The sequence below is a fragment of the Pan troglodytes genome, chromosome 23, assembly GCF_028858775.2.
Source record: "Pan troglodytes isolate AG18354 chromosome 23, NHGRI_mPanTro3-v2.0_pri, whole genome shotgun sequence".
NCBI lineage: Eukaryota > Metazoa > Chordata > Mammalia > Primates > Hominidae > Pan > Pan troglodytes.
In genome coordinates, this window is record NC_086016.1 from 31957919 (window position 1) to 31978074 (window position 20156).

A 20156-nucleotide genomic window follows, 5' to 3' on the forward strand; every position below is an offset into this window, starting at 1 on the left:
GAATTAGGCAGTTCAATTTCAAAGCCTGTCTTCTTAGCCACCAAGCAATACCACTCCCCAAGTGCTAAAGCCTGGCATGAAGCCCTTCCCAATCTGGCTCCAAGGCTCCAAATCCCCCTCCCCCGTCTCCTTCTGCTGCCCTCCTGGAATGCTCCACTCTCTAAGCAAACTGGCCTAAGAACTGTTTCTCTAACTGTGCCTTCTGATGCTCACTTGCTCCATCCTCTCAATATGTGGTAAAATTACTAGAAGTGTTTCTTAGTCAGGGTCTAAGAGACAGGATCTCACTTTGTCACCCAGGCTGGAGTGCAGTGGTGTGATCATAGTTCACTACAGCCTCAACATCCTAGGTTCAAGGCATCCTCCAGAATCAGCCTCCAGAGTAGCTGAGACTACAGGGGCATGCCACCACGCCTGACTAATTTTTAATTTTTTGTAGAGACAGGGTGTGGCTGTGTTTCCCAGGCTGGAAAAAAAAAAGATTAACTGATGATCAGGAAATAATTAGATATGAATGAGAAACCAGAGATTATTCCAGTGAAAATGTTGGATGCAAAATTTCTTTTTTTCTTTTTTTTTTGAGACGGAGTCTCGCACTGTCACCCAGGCTGGAGTGCAGTGGCACCATCTTGGCTCACTGCAACCTCTGCCTCCTGGGTTAACACGATTCTCCTCCCTCAGCCTCCCGAGTAGCTGGGATTACAGGTGCACACCACCACACCTGGCTAATTTTTTGTATTTTTAGTGGAGACGGGGTTTCACTATGTTGGCCAGATTGGTCACGAACTCCTGACCTCGTGATTTGCCTGCCTCGGCCTCCCAAAGTGCTGGGGTTACAGGCGTGAGCCACCTCGCCTGGCTGCAAAATTTCATATACATTATGATCAAGTATGGTTTAAGAAAAATACAGAGAAAAGACTAGAAGGAAAAAACAACCAAATGGTTGTTTCTTGTAGAAATCTGGTAACTGCTTTCCTGCTTCACTATACTTTATATCCTTTCAAAATTTCTTAAATTAACACATATTATCTTTACCATTAAGAAAAAAAAAGGCTGGGCGCAGTGGCTCACGCCTGTAATCCCAACACTTTGGGAGGCCGAGGCGGGTGGATCACCTGAGGTCATGAGTTTGAGACCAGCCTGATCAACGTGGAGAAACCCCATCTCTACTAAAAATACCTGTAATCCCAGCTACTTCGGGGGCTGAAGCAGGAGAATCACTTGAACCTGGGAGGCGGAGGTTGCGGTGGGCCGAGATTGCACCATTGCACTCTAGCCTGGGCAACAAGAGTGAAACTCCATCTCAATAAACAAAAAAAAAAAAAAAAAAAAGGAAAGAATAAAGGAAAGTGACCATTATAAGGGATAACTCAGTTTTGTAACTAGGTATTTAGAAGACTGTGTCCTACAGTCTCCAGGTGAGGAGAGCTGGCAAGGGCGTCCAGGGTGAACACCCCTCTGTGCCAGGCCCAGCTCCATGAGCTACAATTCAAAGAGGAATTCACTGGGGCGCTCCCTCTGTAACATCCCACAGTGCTTCTGTTTCTCTTTTTTTCTTATTTTTGTGTGTGTGTGTGCGTATAAAGAGGAACCTCTAAAAAAACTGCTTGTTTTTGATCAAACCTTCTGCCCCTCTGCCTGCTAATGGGATCCAACGGCTAATGTCCGTTCCTTTTGCAACCCAGAAGAGCCCTCTCTGAACTCTGTCCCTACCTGCTCTCAGCAACAATGCAAATCATGACATTTTTGACACAGTGCCATCATCCCTGAAGCAGGGAGTTGCAGAGCAAGAGCTTGAGAGTCAGGTCTACGTTTACACACGTCCCGGCTGGGCCACTTATTAGTCATATCCTCTCAGGCAAGTCCCCTACATTTTAACCTCAGTTTCCTTATCTGTAAGTGGGGATGATGACAGCACTTATCTCACAGGGCTGCTGTGAGGATCCAATTGACATAACATATGTGGAGTGCTTGGCAGAATGCCAGGTCCCCGGAACACTCTCCAATAAAAGTTAGCTTAGTTATCACTGCTGTTCTTACATTCATCGCCAAAGGAAACTTCCCCATTCCTATGTCTGACGCATGGCCAATTGCATAATACTAATACACTCCCAAGGCAGAATGGTGGCTTACACTGTAATCTCAGCTGTTCAGGAAGCTAAAGCAGGAGGATCACTTGAGGCCAGGAGCTCAAGACCAGCTGGAACAACATAGTGAGACCCCATCTACTAAAAAAAATTTTTTTTTAATTCGCCAGGCATGGTGGTGTGCACCTGTAGTCCCAGGTACCTGGGAGGCTGAGTTGGGGGGATAGCTTTACTCCAGGAATGTGAAGCTGCAGTGAGATATGATTGCACCACTGCACTCTTGCCTGAGTGACAGAGCAAGGCTTTGTCTTTTTTTTTTTTTTTTGAGATGGAGTCTTGCTCCATCTCAAACACTGCAACTTCTGCCTCCCAGGTTCAAGTGATTCTCCTGAAAAAAAACAAAACCAAAAAATTTCCAGATCCCTGGGGAACTGTCTGGTACACAGTTTTATTTCCACCTCCCTAGGTAGTGTCACTACCTAGTCATTTTGAGGTGACACTCATATATCTGTTAAGCAATTTCCCAAGACTCCCTGCCCCTATCGCCCTGAGTCCCTGGGCACTGTCAAAGCGCTGGCCTTTGCAACCTTTAGTTTGGCATGTGGGGGCCATCTTGGTGCATCCTCCCAGTCCTGCATCCTACACACCTATCATCTTCTGGAGCAGTGGTGAGTTGCCTTTTCCAAAGAGCACGCAGAGGTCCAGGATCTTTGGAATGTCAAAGAGGAAGTTATTGTAGAGGATTTCTCCAAACGCAGAAGGGGAAATGAAGTGATCCTAAGGAAAAATGCAGAGAGAAAGGATAGAGATTTTCTGAACACTCCTACATTATAAATAGCAAACTCATGAGAAACGATCTTTGGTTCCATCAAATGGGGACTGGTTAATGATGCCTTATGCATAGACCTGGAGCAATGGCCATTCTCCCCCCGCCCTTTTTTTTTTTTTTTTAATGTTAATCTATCTATGTTTTTGTGTCTCTAAACATCCCCATGACTTTTACAACTGGCTGTATTATCATGTCTTTTTTTTTTTTTTTTTTTTTTTTGAGACAGGGTCTGGCTCTGTTGCCCAGGCTGATGTGCAGTGGTGTAATCTCTGCTCACTGCAACCTCTACCTCGCCAGCTCAAGCCATTCTCCCACTTCAGTCTCTTGAGTAGCCGGACTACAGGCACGTGCCACAACACCTGGCTAATTTTTGTATTTTTTGTAGAGATAGGGTTTCCCTATATTGCCCAAGCTGGTCTCGAACTCCTGATCTCAAGCAATGAGCTTGCTTCGGCCTCCCAAAGTGCTGGGATTACAGGTGTAAGCCACAATGCCCAGCCTCCCCTTTAAAAAAAATTTTTTTTTTTAATTTTATTTTTTGAGACAGTCTTGCTCTGTTGCCCAGGCTGGAGTGCAGTGGTGCTATCTCGGCTCACTGCAACCTCCGCCTCCCAGGTTCAAGCAATTCTCCTGCCTCAGCCTCCCAAGTAGCTGGGATTACAGGAGCTCGCCACCACACCCAGCTAATTTTTGTATTTTTAGTAGAGACAGGGTTTTGCCATGTTGGCCACGCTGGTCTCGAATTCCTGACCTCAAATGATTCACCTGCCTCGGCCTCCCAAAGTGCTGGGATTACAGGCGTGAGCTACCATACCAGGCACATTCTCCCTTTTAATGTAAAAAGAAACAAAGCATGCTATAAAACAATCAGTTGGGAATTTATCCTGAAATATTTGCAGATAAATTAGTATGATATCTAGGATTGCTTTAAAATACTTCAGGAAAAAAGAGAACTAAGGGAGAGAGATAAAATGAGATTGGCGGAATGTTGATAATTGTTGAAGGGTACATGGGATTCACTGTACTTTGTATATGAAAATTTTGTATTTGTGGCCAGGCGCGATGGCTCGTGCCAGTAATCTCAGCACTTTGGGAGGCCGAGGCAGGCGGATCACGTGAGGTCAGGAGTTCGAGATCAGCCTGGCCAACATGGTGAAACCCCATTTCTACTAAAAATACAAAAATTAGCTGGGAGTGGTGGCACATGCCTGTAATCCCAGCTACTTGGGAGACTGAGGTAGGAGAATGCTTGAATCCAGGAGGCGGAGGTTGCAGTGAGCAGAGATCATGCCATTGCACTCCAGCCTGGGCAACAAGAGTGAAACTCCATCTCAAAAAAAAAAAAAGAAAAGAAAATTTTGTATTTATGTATATTTGGAAATTTCCATTCTAGGTCAGGTGTGGTGGCTAGTGCCTATAATCCCAGCTACTTGGGAGGCTGAAGAGGGAGGACTGCTTGAGGCCAGGAATTCAAAACCAAACAGGGCAAAATAGCAAGATGCCCTCTCTCCAAAAACATTTTTTAAATTAGCTGGGTGTGGTGGTGTCTGCAGTCCCAGCTACTTTGGAGGCTGAGGCTGGAGGATTCCTTGAGCTCAGGAGTTTGAGGCTGCAGGAAGCTATGATTGCGCCACTGCACTCCAGCTTGGGTGACAGAGATTCTGTCTCTAAAAACAAAGAAAAAGGAAAAGAAAATGTCCATATTATAACACTTTTTAAAAAGATCCTATTTTTTAAATACACACACACACACACACACACACACACACACTCAAAGGGAACAAATTCCCTGAAGAAATATGCATGTAATAGGGTTGGGTGTAGTGGCTCATGCCTGTAATTCCAGCACTTTGGGAGCCTGAGGTGGGAATATAACTTGAGTTCAGGAGTTCAAGACTAGCCTGAGAAACATAGCGAGACCTCGTCTCTACTAAAAATCAAATAAATTAGCCAGGCATGATGGTGCATGCCTGTATCTCAGCTATTTGGGAGGCTGAGATGGGAGGATCACTTGAGCCTGGGAGACTGAAGCTGCAATGAGCTATAATCACGCCACTGCACTCCAGCCTGGGCAACAGAGTGACACCCTGTCTCAAAAAAAGCAAAGAAAGAAAGATGCACCTAACAGTGGTTATTTTGCAGGGGAGAGATTTTGTCGGTGACATTCGTATTTCCGCAATGTTTGGGTTGTTTAGAGATAGCAGTATTATTTTTAAAGTCAGGAAAAAAAAAACAGTAAAGATTTTTAAAAAGAGTACACAAGTTCCTTTAAGAAGTCAGAATCAATGTTTTTTCTCTCTGACGCACAAGTCAAAGCAGTCACGCGTCAGCTGGCAAAGGGCCCTCGGCTCTCTTTGATGGAAATACTGGGTGTAATACAGACCAACCCAGTGAATTAGAGGATAAGGGAGGTGGCACAGATTTCTTCCCCAACAGTGGGAATAAAGATGGAAGAGAGACAAAGAGGAAACTCAATGCTTCCAGAGCCTTCCTTCCCAGGGGTGGAGAGCCCGGCACAGAGGTGTCGAGTATCGGGTGATGACCTGTCATGGGATCAGTGGCTTACTTTGGATTCCTTGTGAGTGGACATGCGGAGGAAGGTGAGAAAAACACTTCGATGGAGGCGCTTCTGCATGTCAACAACCTCAGGGGCTGAGGCCACCCCCTCGTCGAATTTGCGGGGGACATAGCGCAGGTAGGAGTCCAGGCACTTCTGTAGAGTCTCGTCAAAGATCACCTAAACCAGGAGACAGAGGAGAGCGAGGATTTATCCCTTAGGCCCCAGGGGCTTGTGGGTGGACTGTGCAGGGACTCAATGCCCATCAGCCCTGCCCTATTCCAAACACTCCGACCCCAAGGGACCAAGGAGGTATGAATGAGCCGAGGGCTAAACACAAGATTCTAAAATTGACACTTTGAAAGGTGTGTAAACATTAAGATTGTGATACAAGACAGAGCAATCCGAACCACAATTTGCTGTTAAGGATCCAGTGAAAGAAGTAGACAAAAAAGCACCTCCTAGGGGAAGAAAAACAACAACAGCAACCAACCAATGGCATGTCATGTGCTTTGTCTTAGCGTTAATTTTGATAGAATGTTACCTGGCACCAGAATTTATCGTGAGGCAAGGCCAGGAGCCAGTCGAGGTCATTGGCTACGAAGGTGGCGCGTTCCAGGTACTCCTCCACTAGGGCGGGAATGTTGTCTTTAGGGGGCGGTTTGTATAACACAAAATACCGGTCTGCCTTCTGCTCGGGGTGCTACGGATCCAAAAACCACGTGTTAACGTGGCAGAGGTTAGTCAGCGAGGGCCCATTTGCCAACCCACAGCAATGACAACACTTGGCTGTTCCAACCGGTGACCCTCCAAGGAGCTTTTAAGCATAAAGAACCAAGTGTATCTAACAAAGAGGGCATGGTTGCATTCAGCGAACACTAGGCGGTAATTAAAATCCATGTTTTCGGAGTGGATTTAATGACACGGGGAAAGGTTAAGGGAAGAGAAAGCAGGATACAAAACTCTCTGTTTAATATAATCAGTTTTCATTTTCCTTTTTTAGTAAAAGGCAAAAGATTTATTTGTTATGAAGAAAAAACAGAGCATAGTTTTCGGTTTTTAAAAAGTGTAAGTATATTCACACACTGGTATTGATTTTTAAAAAAGAAGCTGGAGAGATGACGCCCCAAAGCTAATAGTGGTTATCTCTGATGGGGGCAGGGGGTGGTGAATTGTGGCTTGAATAGACTTTCCCATTAAAAAAAAAAAAGAACATTTATTCATATATTACTTTTGTTTTGTTTTGTTTTGTTTTTGAGACAGGTCTCACTCCCGTTGCCCAGGCTGAAGTGGAGTGGCATAATCTTGGCTCACGGCAGCCTCTACCTCCTGGGCTCAGGTGATCCCCCACCTCAGCCTCCCAAGTAGCTGGGACTACAGGTGCACACCACCATGCCTGGCTAATTTTTTTTTAGTAGAGATGGGGTTTTGCCATGTTGCCCAGATGGTCTCAAACTCCTGGGCTCAAGCCATCCGCCTGCCTTGGCCTCCCAAAGTGCTAGGATTACAGGTTTGAGCCACCTCTCCCGGCCACATATATTACTTTTTAAATTAATTTTTAATTATATAATTTGACACAAGCATCTTTTCTTTCAAAAACTTACAAGGTACAGAGAAGGTGAGCTGCCTGGGACTACACTCCCAGACCCCATGTTCCCTGCAGAGGTAACCACTCACCATCTGATGGGTGTCCTTGCAGACCTCTTCCAGGCATTTACATTAAATTATACCCATAAAGGCCAGGCACAGTGGCTCATGCCTATAATCCCAGCACTTTGGGAGGCTGAGGCAGGCAGATCACGAGGTCAGGAGATCGAGACCATCCTGGCTAGCACGGTGAAACCCCGTCTCTACTAAAAATACAAAAAAATTAGCCGGGCATGGTGGCGGGCGCCTGTAGTCCCAGCTACTCGGGAGGCTGAGGCAGGAGAACGGCGTGAACCCGGGAGGCAGAGCTTGCAGTGAACCGAGATCACGCCACTGCACCCCAGCCTGGCTGACAGAGCCAGACTCCATCTCAAAAAAAAAAAAAAAATTATACCCATGAAACAATTTGTTTGGGTCTGTTCTTTCCTTTTTTTTTATTTTTTTGTAAGTAAGTCTCAGCGTAGAATCACAAGTTCTCCCTTCCCGCCCCTACTTGCCATGAACAAACCTTACTTTGTTCACCATAAAGAGGAGATGGGCTCAGTTTTCTCCTCTGACTACATAATGGGTGCTTTCTCTGGGGAAGTGGTAGCAGAGGGATGGCCAGGCAATGTGTCAGCTCTTATCAACCACAGTCCATCCACTTCCAGGTCTGTTGATCCAGGGGATATAGAAAAATTGAGACTGATAAGAGGTCAGCCTCCTCAAGAACCATCTATGCCTTCCTAGTGCCTTACGCGAGTTTCCAAACTGTAGAGCCTGTGGGTACCACAAGGATTCTTCAAGGCCACCTCTCATGTGGGTCTGCAGGACCCCCTCCCATTTAAATCAAATTTGTATCATGGAGTTACAGGTACAAATCTGTTGAAAAAGAAATTCTGCTGGCTGAAACAAGTTCAAAACAACTGTCAGGAGCCGAAATACATCTCCTTGGTTTCCAAGCTTCCTCCCTCTTCTATCTGTTGGCACTTTACCTCTTCCCTCACTTCTCACTCAGGCCAGGCTACTCATTCTCCCGACACACACACACACACACACACACACACACACACACACACACACACAACCAGGCTACTCATTCTCCTGACACACACACACACATACACACATACACGCAGACTACTCATTCTCCCGACACACACACACACACCAGGCTACTCATTCTTCTGACACACACACACACACACACACACACAACCAGGCTACTCATTCTCCTGACACACACACACATACACACATACACCCAGACTACTCATTCTCCCGACACACACACACACACCAGGCTACTCATTCTTCTGACACACACACACACACACACACACACACACACACACCCCTGAGATTCTACTTTCCCTGCAATCCCACAGGGGGAAGATGGACATCTAAATCACCAAGTGAGCACAAAACAAAGGAAGTGACAGCTCAAACCTGGCAGAGGGACTGTGGAAATGCAGAAGGGAATTAACAGCACCTGGAGGATAAGGGACGGCTTCCCAGAGCAAGCAGACTTCCTCCAAGGCTCCAAGCATTCGAGGATAAGGACTTCAAATGGAAGAAACATTTTTATGGAGGCATAAACATGGGTCGTAACAAAAGGGCACAGATTGCACTGGGCGGTGGGAGACAGATTTGGTGAATGCTGGAATGGTGCAAATGAAAGCTGCCACTTATTGTGGACCTGCCCTGTGCCAGCCACTAAGCAGGCACAACCCACAGCCCCTATTTTTTTAATCTACAAAAACTATTTAAAAGAGACATAGTATTCATCCCATTTTAGAGGAGGAATCAAACAGTAAGTTTCAGGAACTTTCCCAAGGTCATGGAATTAAAGAGGCAACTGAGGCAGGATTTGAGCCAAAGCTTACACTGCAGACCTATTAAATGACCTATGGTATCTGTGTGCCATCCTGGTCTCACTGATTGTCCTTCTGACCCCAGTTCCAATCTCACCTCTTCCAGGAAGCCTCCCTGACTCCCATCCCAGCTGGATTAGGAGCTCATCTAAGCTCTCCTTCAGCACCTGCATTCTGTGCTCACCTCTCTATACCACTTGAACAGCATTAAAAGTGCTTTCAGATCAGTGGTTTGGATGGGGAAAGGGTGGGGGGAAGGCATGGATTGCAGAGAGGCACAAGAAAACTTTCAGGGGTGGTAGAAATGCTCATTGATGATGATAGTTTCATGCATGCATACAGATGGAAAAACCAATCAAATTGCATATTTTATGTTTTAATTTTAAAAATGTTGGCTGGGTACAGTGGCTCATGCCTGTAATCCCAGCACTTTCGGAGGCCAAGTCAGGCCCATCACTTGAGGCCAGGAGTTTGAGACCAGCCTGGCCAACACTGTGAAATCCCATCTCTTATCAAAAATACAAAACTTAGCCAGGTGTAGTGGCACGCACCTATAGTCCCAGCTACTCGGGAGGCTGAGGCAGGAGAATCGCTTGCACCTGGGAGGCAGAGGTTGCAGTGAGCAGAGATCATGCCACTGCACCCCAGCCTGGGCAACAGGTGAGACTCCACCTCAAAAAAAAAATTCCCTTTCTTTTCATAGGTGTTGACAAATTGTATATTTTAAATATGTGCAGTTTATTGTCCTTCAACTATGCCTGAATAAAGCTGTATAAAAGGGGAGGACTGGTCTTCCCAGCTGTCTCCCCCACTAGCTTGTAGGTGTCTGGAGGCAGTCTGAGCTTTGCTCACCCAGCATTCCGAGTCTATAGAACACCACCTGGCATTGAGCAGACTTTCTGTACAGATCTGCTGGCTGGACAAAGAAATGAATGGAGGCTGACTGGACGTGGTGGCTCACGCCTGTAATCCCAGTGCTTTAGGAGGCCAAGGCGGGCGGATCACAAGGTCAGGAGTTTGAGACTAGCCTGGCCAACATGGTGAAACCCCGTCTCTGCTAAAAACACAAAAATTAGCTGGTCCCAGCTACTCAGGAGGCTGATGCAGAAGAATCACTTGAACCCGGGAGGCGGAGGTTGCAGTGAGCCGAGATCGCGCCACTGCACTCCAGCCTAGGCGACAGAGCGAGACTCTGTCTGGGAAAAAAAAAAAAATGGTTTTGCCATGTTGCCCGAGCTGGTCTTGAACTCCTGGGCTCAAGTGATCTACCTGCCTCAGCCTCCCAAAGTGCTGGGATTACAGGCGTGAGCTACCGGGCCTGGCCACAAGACTATTTCTTTTGGGTCTTCAAGTATGTGCTATTCAAATAGATCCTCAACCAACATTAGCTCTACCAATTACCCTGAAAAGGTGGTGTGGTAACTACCCTTTGGCTAGAGATCATGCCCCAAGCCAAGACTAAAGGGACAAATACAGGGTGGACACATATCTTGGTACAATCTTTCAGGAGCTGCCCGTGGCCTTCAGAGTAACACTCTTCAGTCTGCCAGCAAGACCCCTCTTCGATCAGGCAGCTGTCTCCCTCAACTCATCTGCCTTCCCACCATACCCCCAATTTAGTGCTGCTGTTGTTGTCCCTGCTGTCATCACCATTGTAATAACAATTTATTGAGTGCTTACTATGTTCCAGGCACAGTGCTCATTCACAGGCATCTCATTTAATCCCCACAACCACCCTGCAAAGCTGGTCCTATTATTATCGCTTTTGGATTTGAGGCTTAGAGAGGTTCAATAACTTGCCCAAAGACACAAAGACAAATATTCAAATATGTGTGAAATGAACACGAAGCCTGTACTTGCTAACTCTGCTATACTGTTGCCACCTCAAGTGACTTGTGGTTAGTGTAAGAGTCAGGATCTCTCAAGACTCCAGAACTGCATACTAAGGTTGTCCTACCAGGTCCAGCCTTCTCCTGTTGCTCTGCCCAGCTAGTGTTAAGTCGCCCTTCAATACCCAGTTCAGAAGCCCTTTCCTTCAGGAAGCCCTCCTGGGCTGCACGTGCCCTCCCACCAGGCCAAAGGCCTCCCTGCCCCTACACACCCCACTGGTCTGGATCGGCGGCCCCAGCTCTGCACTCATGGAACAGCCTAGACTTCCTTCTGTCACAACCCTGATCACACTAGAGAAGCTACTGGTCTGTCTTTCTCTTAGGTCGTGGGCTCTTCAAGGGCAGAGACCATGTCTTTTCTCTTTATAGCTCCAGCACCTGGCACATGGCCTGGCTGCAGTCCCTGACTCATGTACCAAATGTTTTCTGAGAGCCTCCTGTGCGCCTGGCACTGGAAATCAGGAGTAAAGGGCAAGGACCAGGCCATCGCTCTCACAATGCCTGCAGTCTAACAACCCACATGTTCATTCGGTATGGGGGGAGGACTGAGGTGGAAAATCATACTCGACCACCCAAGGAGCCAGTCTCCATCAGTGTTTCCAACAGAACTTTCTGCAATAATATAACTGCTCTATATCTGTGCTGGCACTCACCACATGGGGCTATTTTAATTTAAAAGCATTACAATTAAATTAAAAATCTAGTTCCTCAGTCCACACTCACTATTCACATTACAAGTGCTTAATAGCTACATGTGGTGAATGACCACCTATTGGGTGGCTATCATACTGAAAAGAACACTTCCAGATTTTCTGATAAATATCTCCCACACATAAAAAGGTTATAAAAAGAAAATGAGAGGCTTTATAGCAGAAAGATTTTAAGGATATGTGTCCTAGGGTCTGCCTGGCTAGGCTCCCATCCTGGCTCCCCTGATTTCCTAATTCTGTGACTCTGAACTCTGTTTCCTCATCTGTAAAATGGAGACAATCAAAATGTCTATTTGTAGGGCTGTGATGTGGACTAAATGAGATAATGCGGGTGAAGTGTTTAGAATGGTCTGGCACAGGGCAAGTACTGTATAAATGTCAGGTACTATTATTAGAGACTATTTAAGAAGTAATAAGAAGCCATCTAGAAGGCAGGAAATAAAACACCAAGTTCCTGTTTCCCACGACTTTACTCAAACCCCTAGAAAACACTTCCTCCCACCTTGTTCAAGTGAGCTCAAATTCTTGGGAAAACAACAAGTGGGTATAGGAACTCCAGGGCCGCATCTACCTCCTTCTTCAGCAGCCTGGCACCTCTCCATGGCTTTAATCTCTCTCTGCAGCTGGTAATCGACATGTTCATAGCCTCCTTATTTTTCAGTCTCACTAGCTCTGCCGGGGTGTTTGTACGTGGTGCTTCCTATCTCAGTTGAGATAAAAGACAGCCCAACCTCTGAAATCAGCGTTCCCACCAAAATACGGATAGCAGCTTAGATAGCTCTGAAAACGCTACCTGAAACCTGAACACCCTCCACAGGGTCAAATCCCCAAACCCAGCTTTGGGCTGGATCCATTTCTAGCCCGATCCAGGCTGAATTAGAACTGCCATTGGACTGATTTGAAATTAAATGCTTTGGGGGGAAGGTGCAGGGTGGTGACATGGAAAATCCTATGCAAATTCAAGTTGCTGCTCGGAAGGAAATTCCTACTCTGGGCCTGGAAGAGACTAGTAGTGTCTCAGCTACTGAATCACCGACCATGGCCCTCGTGTCATTCTTGGAACAGATAAAGAAGGAATTTACTTTTTGCTCCTGAAATTGCAAGACTGACAATATCAGGCTGAATGGCCTTAAGTGACCGGCTCACCAGCGCTGGTGAAGTCCTCAGCTTTCCTGTCTTCGGGTCCTTGTGGGTGATCTGGAGTTGGTCCAGGGGCAGAGCTGGCATTGTGCTGCGTGACCCTCCTGAAAGGAATATGGATGGGAAGAAGAGAGCAGACACACAGACTCCTGGGGGCAGGGCCTGCTCTGGGGCTGATCCCAGAGTCAGAAGAGAAGCTTCAACCTCTCGCCTTAGGAGGCTCCTGTTGTGGTTCAGGACCTGGTTCATGCACCTACTAACCCAGCCAAAGTGACTTTTTTTGCATAAAGCAGTTCTCAATTGTAGAAGAAATACTTCCCCAGATGACTTCTGATATATTTCCATCCACTTTTTTTTTTTTTTTTGAGATGGAGTCTTGATCTGTCACCAGGCTGAAGTGCAGTGGCGCTATCTCAGCTCACTGCGACCTCCGCCTCCCTGGTTCAAGTGATTCTCCTGCCTCAGCCTCCCCAGTAGCTGGGACTGCAGGCACACACCACCATGCCCAGCTTTTTTTTTTTTTTTTAAAGAGACAGAGTCCTACTCTGTTGTCCAGTGAAGTGGTGAGATCATAGCTCACTGTGGCCTCTAACTCTTGAGCTAAAGCAATCCTCCCACCTCAGCCTCCTGAGTAGCTGGGACTACAGGCATGCACCACTACGGCCAGCTAATTTTTTTAATTTTTTGTAGAGACAGGTTTTATTTTTTGATAGATGAGTTCTTACTACATCACTCGGGCTGGTCTCAAACTCCTGGGCTCAAATGATCCTCCTGTCTTGGCCTCCCAAAGTGCTGCCTCAACCTCCCAAAGCGCTCACAGGTGTAAGCCTCTGTGCCCAGCCTGTTTCCACCCACTTTGAGAAGTACTGGCTAAAAATATGTAGATTCCCTTTATTACGGCTCCAGCTCTGTGAGCTCAGTAGCCTGTGAGCTCTATGAAGACAATGCCCAGGGCTCTCCTCTTGCTATCTTTTCTGTGAGCACAGGATTGGTACAGAGGTGGCCTCACCAAATGTTTGAAGAATGACTACATATGAGGACACTCCTTTTAAAGCTCTAGCCAGATTTTAAGTCTTTTGAGGGTTGAAGCCATGGGCCTTTCCTCACTTGTGGAGGATGTTAAGATTTTGCAACCTTTCTAGGCTTCAGGGAAGAAGTATATGGAAGAATAGAAGGACATGAGAAGAAGGGAAGAAGGACATGGAAGAAGGGAAGAAGGACGTGGAAAAAGAGAAGGACCAGGGAAAAAGATAATTCATAGAAAACTGACAGTGCAAGCTCCTTTCTACAAAGGCACAAACTGACCTCACAGTCAGTGAGTGGCAGATCCAAGGTCTCCTGTCTTGCTGTCCAGTGTTCTTTTCACAACATCACCTGGCCTGACCCACAAAAGGGACATACGTGTTAAATGAATCACGGAATAGAAGTGTATTAGGCCCCTCAAAAAACATGCCATAAAAGGCTAGAACAGACTCAATGACAACATGAAGAGAGACAGAGGCTGGGGTGATTAAACTGTCACCTCTTGAGCCTTCACAGACAAGCAGAGGAGCATGGGGGACATGAGCTACCAGCTGTGTCATATCTCAGATATTGGGCCAGGCTTAATGATATGAAGAGCTCCTCTAAGTGCTTTTCTTTTTCTTTTTTTTTTTTTTTTTAAATAGAGACGGGGTTTCACCATGTTGCCCAGGCTGGTTTCAAACACCCAAGCTCAAGCAATACGCCCATCTTGGCTTCCCAAAGTGCTGGGATTATAGGTGTGAGCACCTGGCCTCTAAGTGCTCTTCTCAGCATTAACTTACTTGCCCTGTTAACTGGCTTTACATGTATTAATGCTCACAAAAAGTCTAAGGTTAGTTCTATTATTATCCTCATTTTATCAGTGACAAAACAGAGGCTCACAGAAAATAAGAAACTTGCCCAAGGTCTCACAGTTAGTGGGTGGTGAAGCAGGCTGGTTCTTAACCATTCACTATACTGTGTCTAGTTTAGTTAAACTTAGGGGTGGGATGGGGTGAAGGGGTGGAGTGAAAGTCAAAGCACTTCTAGAGGAGAGTCTGAGTAGTCTTGATAATAGAGACTGGCCAGGGAAGAAGGGTGCCCCAGGCAGAGGAAACAGCAGAGCAAAGGCAAGGAGGTGGAAACAGCCTGGTACCCAAGGAATCTTGGTTCTGGCCTGTTATAAAGACTGTGAAGATCCCCACCCTAGAAGGAGTAATAAGAGAGGACCAGTCTGCCTAGTCCTTGACACCTGTTCCAGCTCTAGGATCCCAGCAGATCAGACACACATGGTCTCTGCATACACGAGGTGGCCTGAAAAAAAATCACAAGGCAAAGAAAGTAATAAAGGGCTTAGGTAAGTTTTCATCTTTCAGCTTTGCAAAGCATAGATAATATCCTCTGCTGCACGTATTTCTAATCAAGTTACTGTCTTACTAGCCTCTCACAACAACCCAATTAAGGACAACAAGGATTACCATGTTCAGATGTCCAAAGAGGGGCCCTGATTTGCTCAAGGTAAATACATTATTGGCCAAGCTGAAACTGAAGCCCAGGTCTTTTGCTAGGGCACCTGGGGCTCTTGTGCCGAATATGTTAAAAAATAATAATAATAATTTTTTTTTCTAACCCTCTAGCCATGCTGGAAAGTGAGCTGGAAACACCACTGCTCTGCAAACCAGTGCAGAAGTCTAAATGACTGACAGGCCCAGTTCTTTCCAGGCTCGCCCGCTGAAGATGGCTGTGGGAGTGTTGGGTGTGAGACACAGGGTGGAGAAAAAGTCAGGAGGAGGAGGCAAGTCTCCACCCTTTAACCTCTAGGCCCCACAGTCCAGGCCTAGACAGGTAGAGACAGCATTTGCTTTCAGAAGAAATTCACGGCCAGGTGCAGTGGCTCATGCCTGTAATCCTAGCACTTGGGAAGCCAAGGCAGGAGGATTGCTCGAAGCCAGGAGTTTGAGACCAGCCTAAGCAACATAGTGAGACCCCCATCTCTACAAAAAATTCAAAAATTAGTCAGGTGTGGTGGTGCACCCCTGTAGTCCCAGCTACTTAGGAGGCTGAGGCGGAAGGATCACTTGAGCCCAGGAGATCAAGGCTGCAGTAAGCCATGATGGCACCACTGCACTCCATCCTAGGTGATAGAGCAAGACCCTGTCCCAAAATTAAAAAAAAAAAAAAATTTTTTTTTTCTTTAAAAGAAATTCACTCCTACAAACCATTGCCTGCCAGGGCAATTCAGGGCTAGCCTGGTGTGGTGGTAGGGAGAGAGCGCTACAGTCCTACAGCCTGGATTCAAGTCCTGGCTCCACCTTTTCCTATCCATGTTGAGACCTTGAGACAGTTCCCTAACCTCTCTAACTTTTGATTGCCTCTTCTGTAATACCAGAATTGTAATAGTACATAAACTCGTAGGGTTGCTATGAGAAGTAATCAATGTGAAGTGTTCAATCCAATACCTGGCACATAATAAGCACTCAATAAAGTTTAGTTGTTGTTATTATTCAAGTCCCAACCAGAGGCAAGACACTTTGGGCTTCCTGGTTTATTCAGCAAACAATTCCTGAATACAATCTGGGTCCTAGGCATATAACTGACTATGATTTGGCATTAAAGCTGTAACAGGAAATGTCCAAAACTACAGTATAGTAGAGAAAGGAAGGATATTATAAAGAAGGTGATCTATAACCTGGATGTTGAAGGATGGGGGAAAAGGTGACATTCCAAGCAGAGAGCAAGCATGAACAAAGGCTCAGAGTCTTAAAATGTGTGGCTTTGGGTCGGGTGAGGTGGCTTCCGCCTGCAATCAGCACTTTGGGAAGCCGCGGAAGGAGAATTGCTTGAGCCCAGGAGATTGAGGTTGCAATAAGCCATGATACGTCACTGAACTCCAGCCTAGGGGACACAGTGAGACCCTGTCTAAAAAGTGTGGCTTTGAAGGAAGAGGGAGACATTTGGTGTTACTGAAAACACAGGTCAGATAGGGGACGACAGAAGTGAAGAGAGAAGAGAAGCTGGATAGGGAAGACAGGACCAGTTTAAAAAGAGCCTCAAAATAGCTTGAACCCGGGAGGCGAAGGTTGCAGTGAGCCGAGATCACGCCATTGCACTCCAGCCTGGGCGACAGAGCGAGACTCCATCTCAAAAAAAAAAAAAAAAAAAAAAAAAAGCCTCAATGCTACACTAAAGATTTTAGTATTTCACCTGAAGGCAGTGAGGAGTCATTTAAGTATGAGACAGACATGACCAGAAAGAGATGATGATAACCTGGTGGCAGAAAAGACCTTTAATAAACCACGAGAGAGCAAACAGTACGTTAATCATTTCATTCATTCCTTTTTTTTTTGAGATGGAGTCTCACGCTGTCACCCAGGCTAGAGTGCAGAGGAACGATCTCGGCTCACTGCCACCTCTGCCTCCCGGGTTCAAGAGATTCTCCTGCCTCAGCCTCCCGAGTAGCTGGGATTACAGGCATACGCCTGGCTAATTTTTGTATTTTTAGTAGAGAGAGGGTTTTGCCATGCTGGCCAGGCTGGTCTGGAACTCCTGACCTCAGGTGATCCGCCCGCCTTGGCTTCCCAAAATGCTGGGATTACAGGCATGAGTCACTGCCCGGCCATTCAAATATTTTTGAGCACCTATTATGTGGCAGGCACTGATGCCCAGAGAATATTAAGGTGGGCAAATAACAAACCTGCTCCTGCCCTTCACAGAGCTTACAGTCATAATGGGGAAAGACAGATACTTTTCCAATTAGCCATACAAACAAATAAAAACCAATACCATGATGTAGCTATGTAGATAAGGCTCATGAAGCTGTGGCAGCATTTAAAAGAGAGACCTGGCTTGAGGAAGAAGGGATGTCAAGGAAGACCTGAGTTTTTGTCTAAAGCACGGGTACAAATTAACTAGGCATGGCTGGGCGCGATGGCTCACGCCTGTAATCCCAGCGCTTTGGGAGGCCGAGGCGGGCGGATCACGAGGCCAGGAGATAGAGACCATCCTGGCTAGCAAGGTGAAACCCCGTCTCTACTGAAAAAAAAAAAAAATTAGCAGGGCGTGGTGGTGCATGCCTGTAATCCTAGCTACTCAGGAGGCTGAGGCAGGAGAATCGCTTGAACCCGGGAGGCGGAGGTTGCAGTGGGACGAGATCACGCCACTGCACTCCAGCCTGGGCGACAGAGCAAGACCCCGTCTTGGGGGGAAAAAATAAATTAACTGGGCAATCTGAACTTTGAGTTCCAAAAGGACAAACAATAATCATGACTATGTCTGTGCCCACCACTGTATTCCCCTGCCAGGCAGGACAGCAAAAGCCAAAAGCTAAGAAAGGGAGAGGGAGCTCCCTACAAGCACCCAATTGCAATATGGCCTGGGAGCATCCCCGGGGCTACTGCTCCCTCAGCCTCTTTGTCATCATTCCTCTAGTCTCTCAGTTAAATACTACTCTCCTCAGAGACCTTCTGATGGCTCTGCCTATAGTATCCACTCTCCCAGTTACTGTCATAGCTTTAATGACCTTGTGCATTTGCTTGTCGTTGACCATCCCCTCCCACTAGACTGTAAGCTCCATGAGGGCAGAAGCCTTGTCTGTCTTGCTTTCTTTGTATCCCCAATGTCTAGATCTGTGTCTGGCACATAGGAAGCACTCCACAAATATTTGCTGAACGAAAGAATGAACCCTGAGGAAACTGAAGCCCCGGGTGTGAGGACGTGGGGGGATCGTGGCTGGTCCAACGCCACTCTGGGGCCGAACTTCGAACCCGTGGCTCCTGACCCTGGCGGCCAAGTCTCGAGAGGCGGCTCACAACCCCTCAGGTAGCGTAAGCGTGGGCCCCGCAATGGAGGCCAGAGGGTGGGAGAGCCAAGGCTGCCCAAGGCATAGCCGCGGCTCCTCCGGGGTCCCTTGCCCTGCATCTGGCAGGGACCAGCCACGCACTCACCTCGGCGGCTCCACCACCGGCTCTGTGCAGCCGCCGCCTCCGCCGCCGCCGCCGACCACGGTGACAGCTCCCTGAGCGCCCGCACTTCCGGGGTCAAACTGCGATTCCGCAGGAGCAGACAGGAAGTCTCGGCCTGGCCCCGCCCCCAGAGCCGAGCAAACTACCGCCGGGAAGCCGGACCCGGGTTGCGCCTCTCTTCTTAAGACTCCGCCCCACACTCGGCGTCTGTAGCCACGCCCCTTCCCCTCCTATCTCCCTTCTTGCTTAAGCAGAGAATAGGTCAGCTGAGGGCGGGCTGTGTGATTACACCTCTCGGGAAATCCAAGTATGGCACCTGAGAGGACGTCTCGGAATCCCAGGCTTCCACCTTCTGCCCGACCTCCTTAGTCACCGTTTTACATATTTAATCCAGAAGAGAAATTTTAACAAGTCAAAAGCACGAACATAATGTTAAGCAGATGTACAAGTACAGACTGCGATTTCATTTACGGGAAATTCTAGAACAGACAGAACTCATGAGTAGTGATGGTGTTAAAATTGGTGGTTTCCTCTGGGGCTGTGGGCTGGGAGGGGCCACAAGTGAGGCTGGGGTCACCCCCTGTCTTCATCTCGGTGGTAGCCATGTAGATGTGTTCACTTTGGAAAATTCATCAAATTGTACGCTTAAGATTTGTGCATTTTTCTGTATGTATGCAATACAGTTTTGTTCTGTTTTGTTTAAGGAAGTTACAAGTATAGCTATCCTAAGAGAAGGATGCAATTTTTTCTACAGAATGTCTCAGGTAATGTAGGTTTAGTGGTTCCTAAGCCTGACTATGGATCAGAATCATCACAGAAAACTTGTTAAGAACACACATTCCTGGCTTCATCTCAGTGCCTGGTACACAGTAAGAATTCAAAACCAACCACCATCATTATTGGGGTGTTATAGAAGCCCCCGAATGGAGAACACGACCCCACCCTGGGATTGTGAAATATTTCCCAGGACACTCCTGCCAACCCCTGCTATCTGCACTAGGGCTACAAGGAATGCTTAGTTCAGTGCCTGTCTTCAAGGGGCTTACAGGATAGGAAGTGCAAGAAAACCAATAGCAATGAGTCAGTGTGATGAATGCAGGGTGCTAAGGAAATAGGAGAGATGGGCTGTAAACCAGAAATGAGATGAGAGGGGCTGGATATTATATTAGTTTTGTATTGCTGCATAACATATTACCACAAACATAACAACACACTGCTTGCCACTTATAACAAACACATTTATTTATTTATTTATTTTGAGACAGAGTCTCACTCTGTCGCCAGGCTGGAGTGCAGTGGTGTGATCTCGGCTCACTGTAACCTCTGCCTCCCGGGTTCAAGCGATTCTCCTGCCTCAGCCTCCCAAGTAGGCAGGACTACAGGCATGAGTCACCAGGCCCAGCTAATTTTTGTATTTTTAGTAGAGACGGAGTTTCACCATGTTGGCCAGGATGGTCTCGATCTCTTGACGTCGTGATCCG

General features: G+C 46.9%; 1 protein-coding gene across 43 annotated transcripts in view; it reads right to left on the reverse strand.

Annotated features, from left to right (window-relative positions):
* The window catches only part of ASCC2 (activating signal cointegrator 1 complex subunit 2), a 49943-nt gene extending 31051 nt beyond the window's left edge, over positions 1–18892 (reverse strand). For 3 of the 43 annotated variants that reach the window (XM_063808106.1, XM_024352770.3, XM_063808105.1), the window contains exons 1-5: positions 18658–18759; positions 14967–15028; positions 12719–12816; positions 5483–5653; positions 2735–2864 (exon numbers count right to left, since the gene is read on the reverse strand). In XM_063808106.1, coding sequence (XP_063664176.1) covers positions 2735–2864; positions 5483–5653; positions 12719–12799 — 382 coding nt within the window. In that variant the 5' untranslated portion in view covers positions 12800–12816; positions 14967–15028; positions 18658–18759. Of the gene's footprint in view, positions 1–2734; positions 2865–5482; positions 5654–6017; positions 6177–7857; positions 7982–12718; positions 12817–14017; positions 14092–14919; positions 15029–18657 lie in introns of all 43 variants that reach the window. The other 40 variants (XM_063808117.1, XM_063808109.1, XM_054675769.2 and 37 more) reach the window with 32 other exon arrangements.
* Between the last annotated feature and the right edge of the window lie 1264 nt (positions 18893–20156).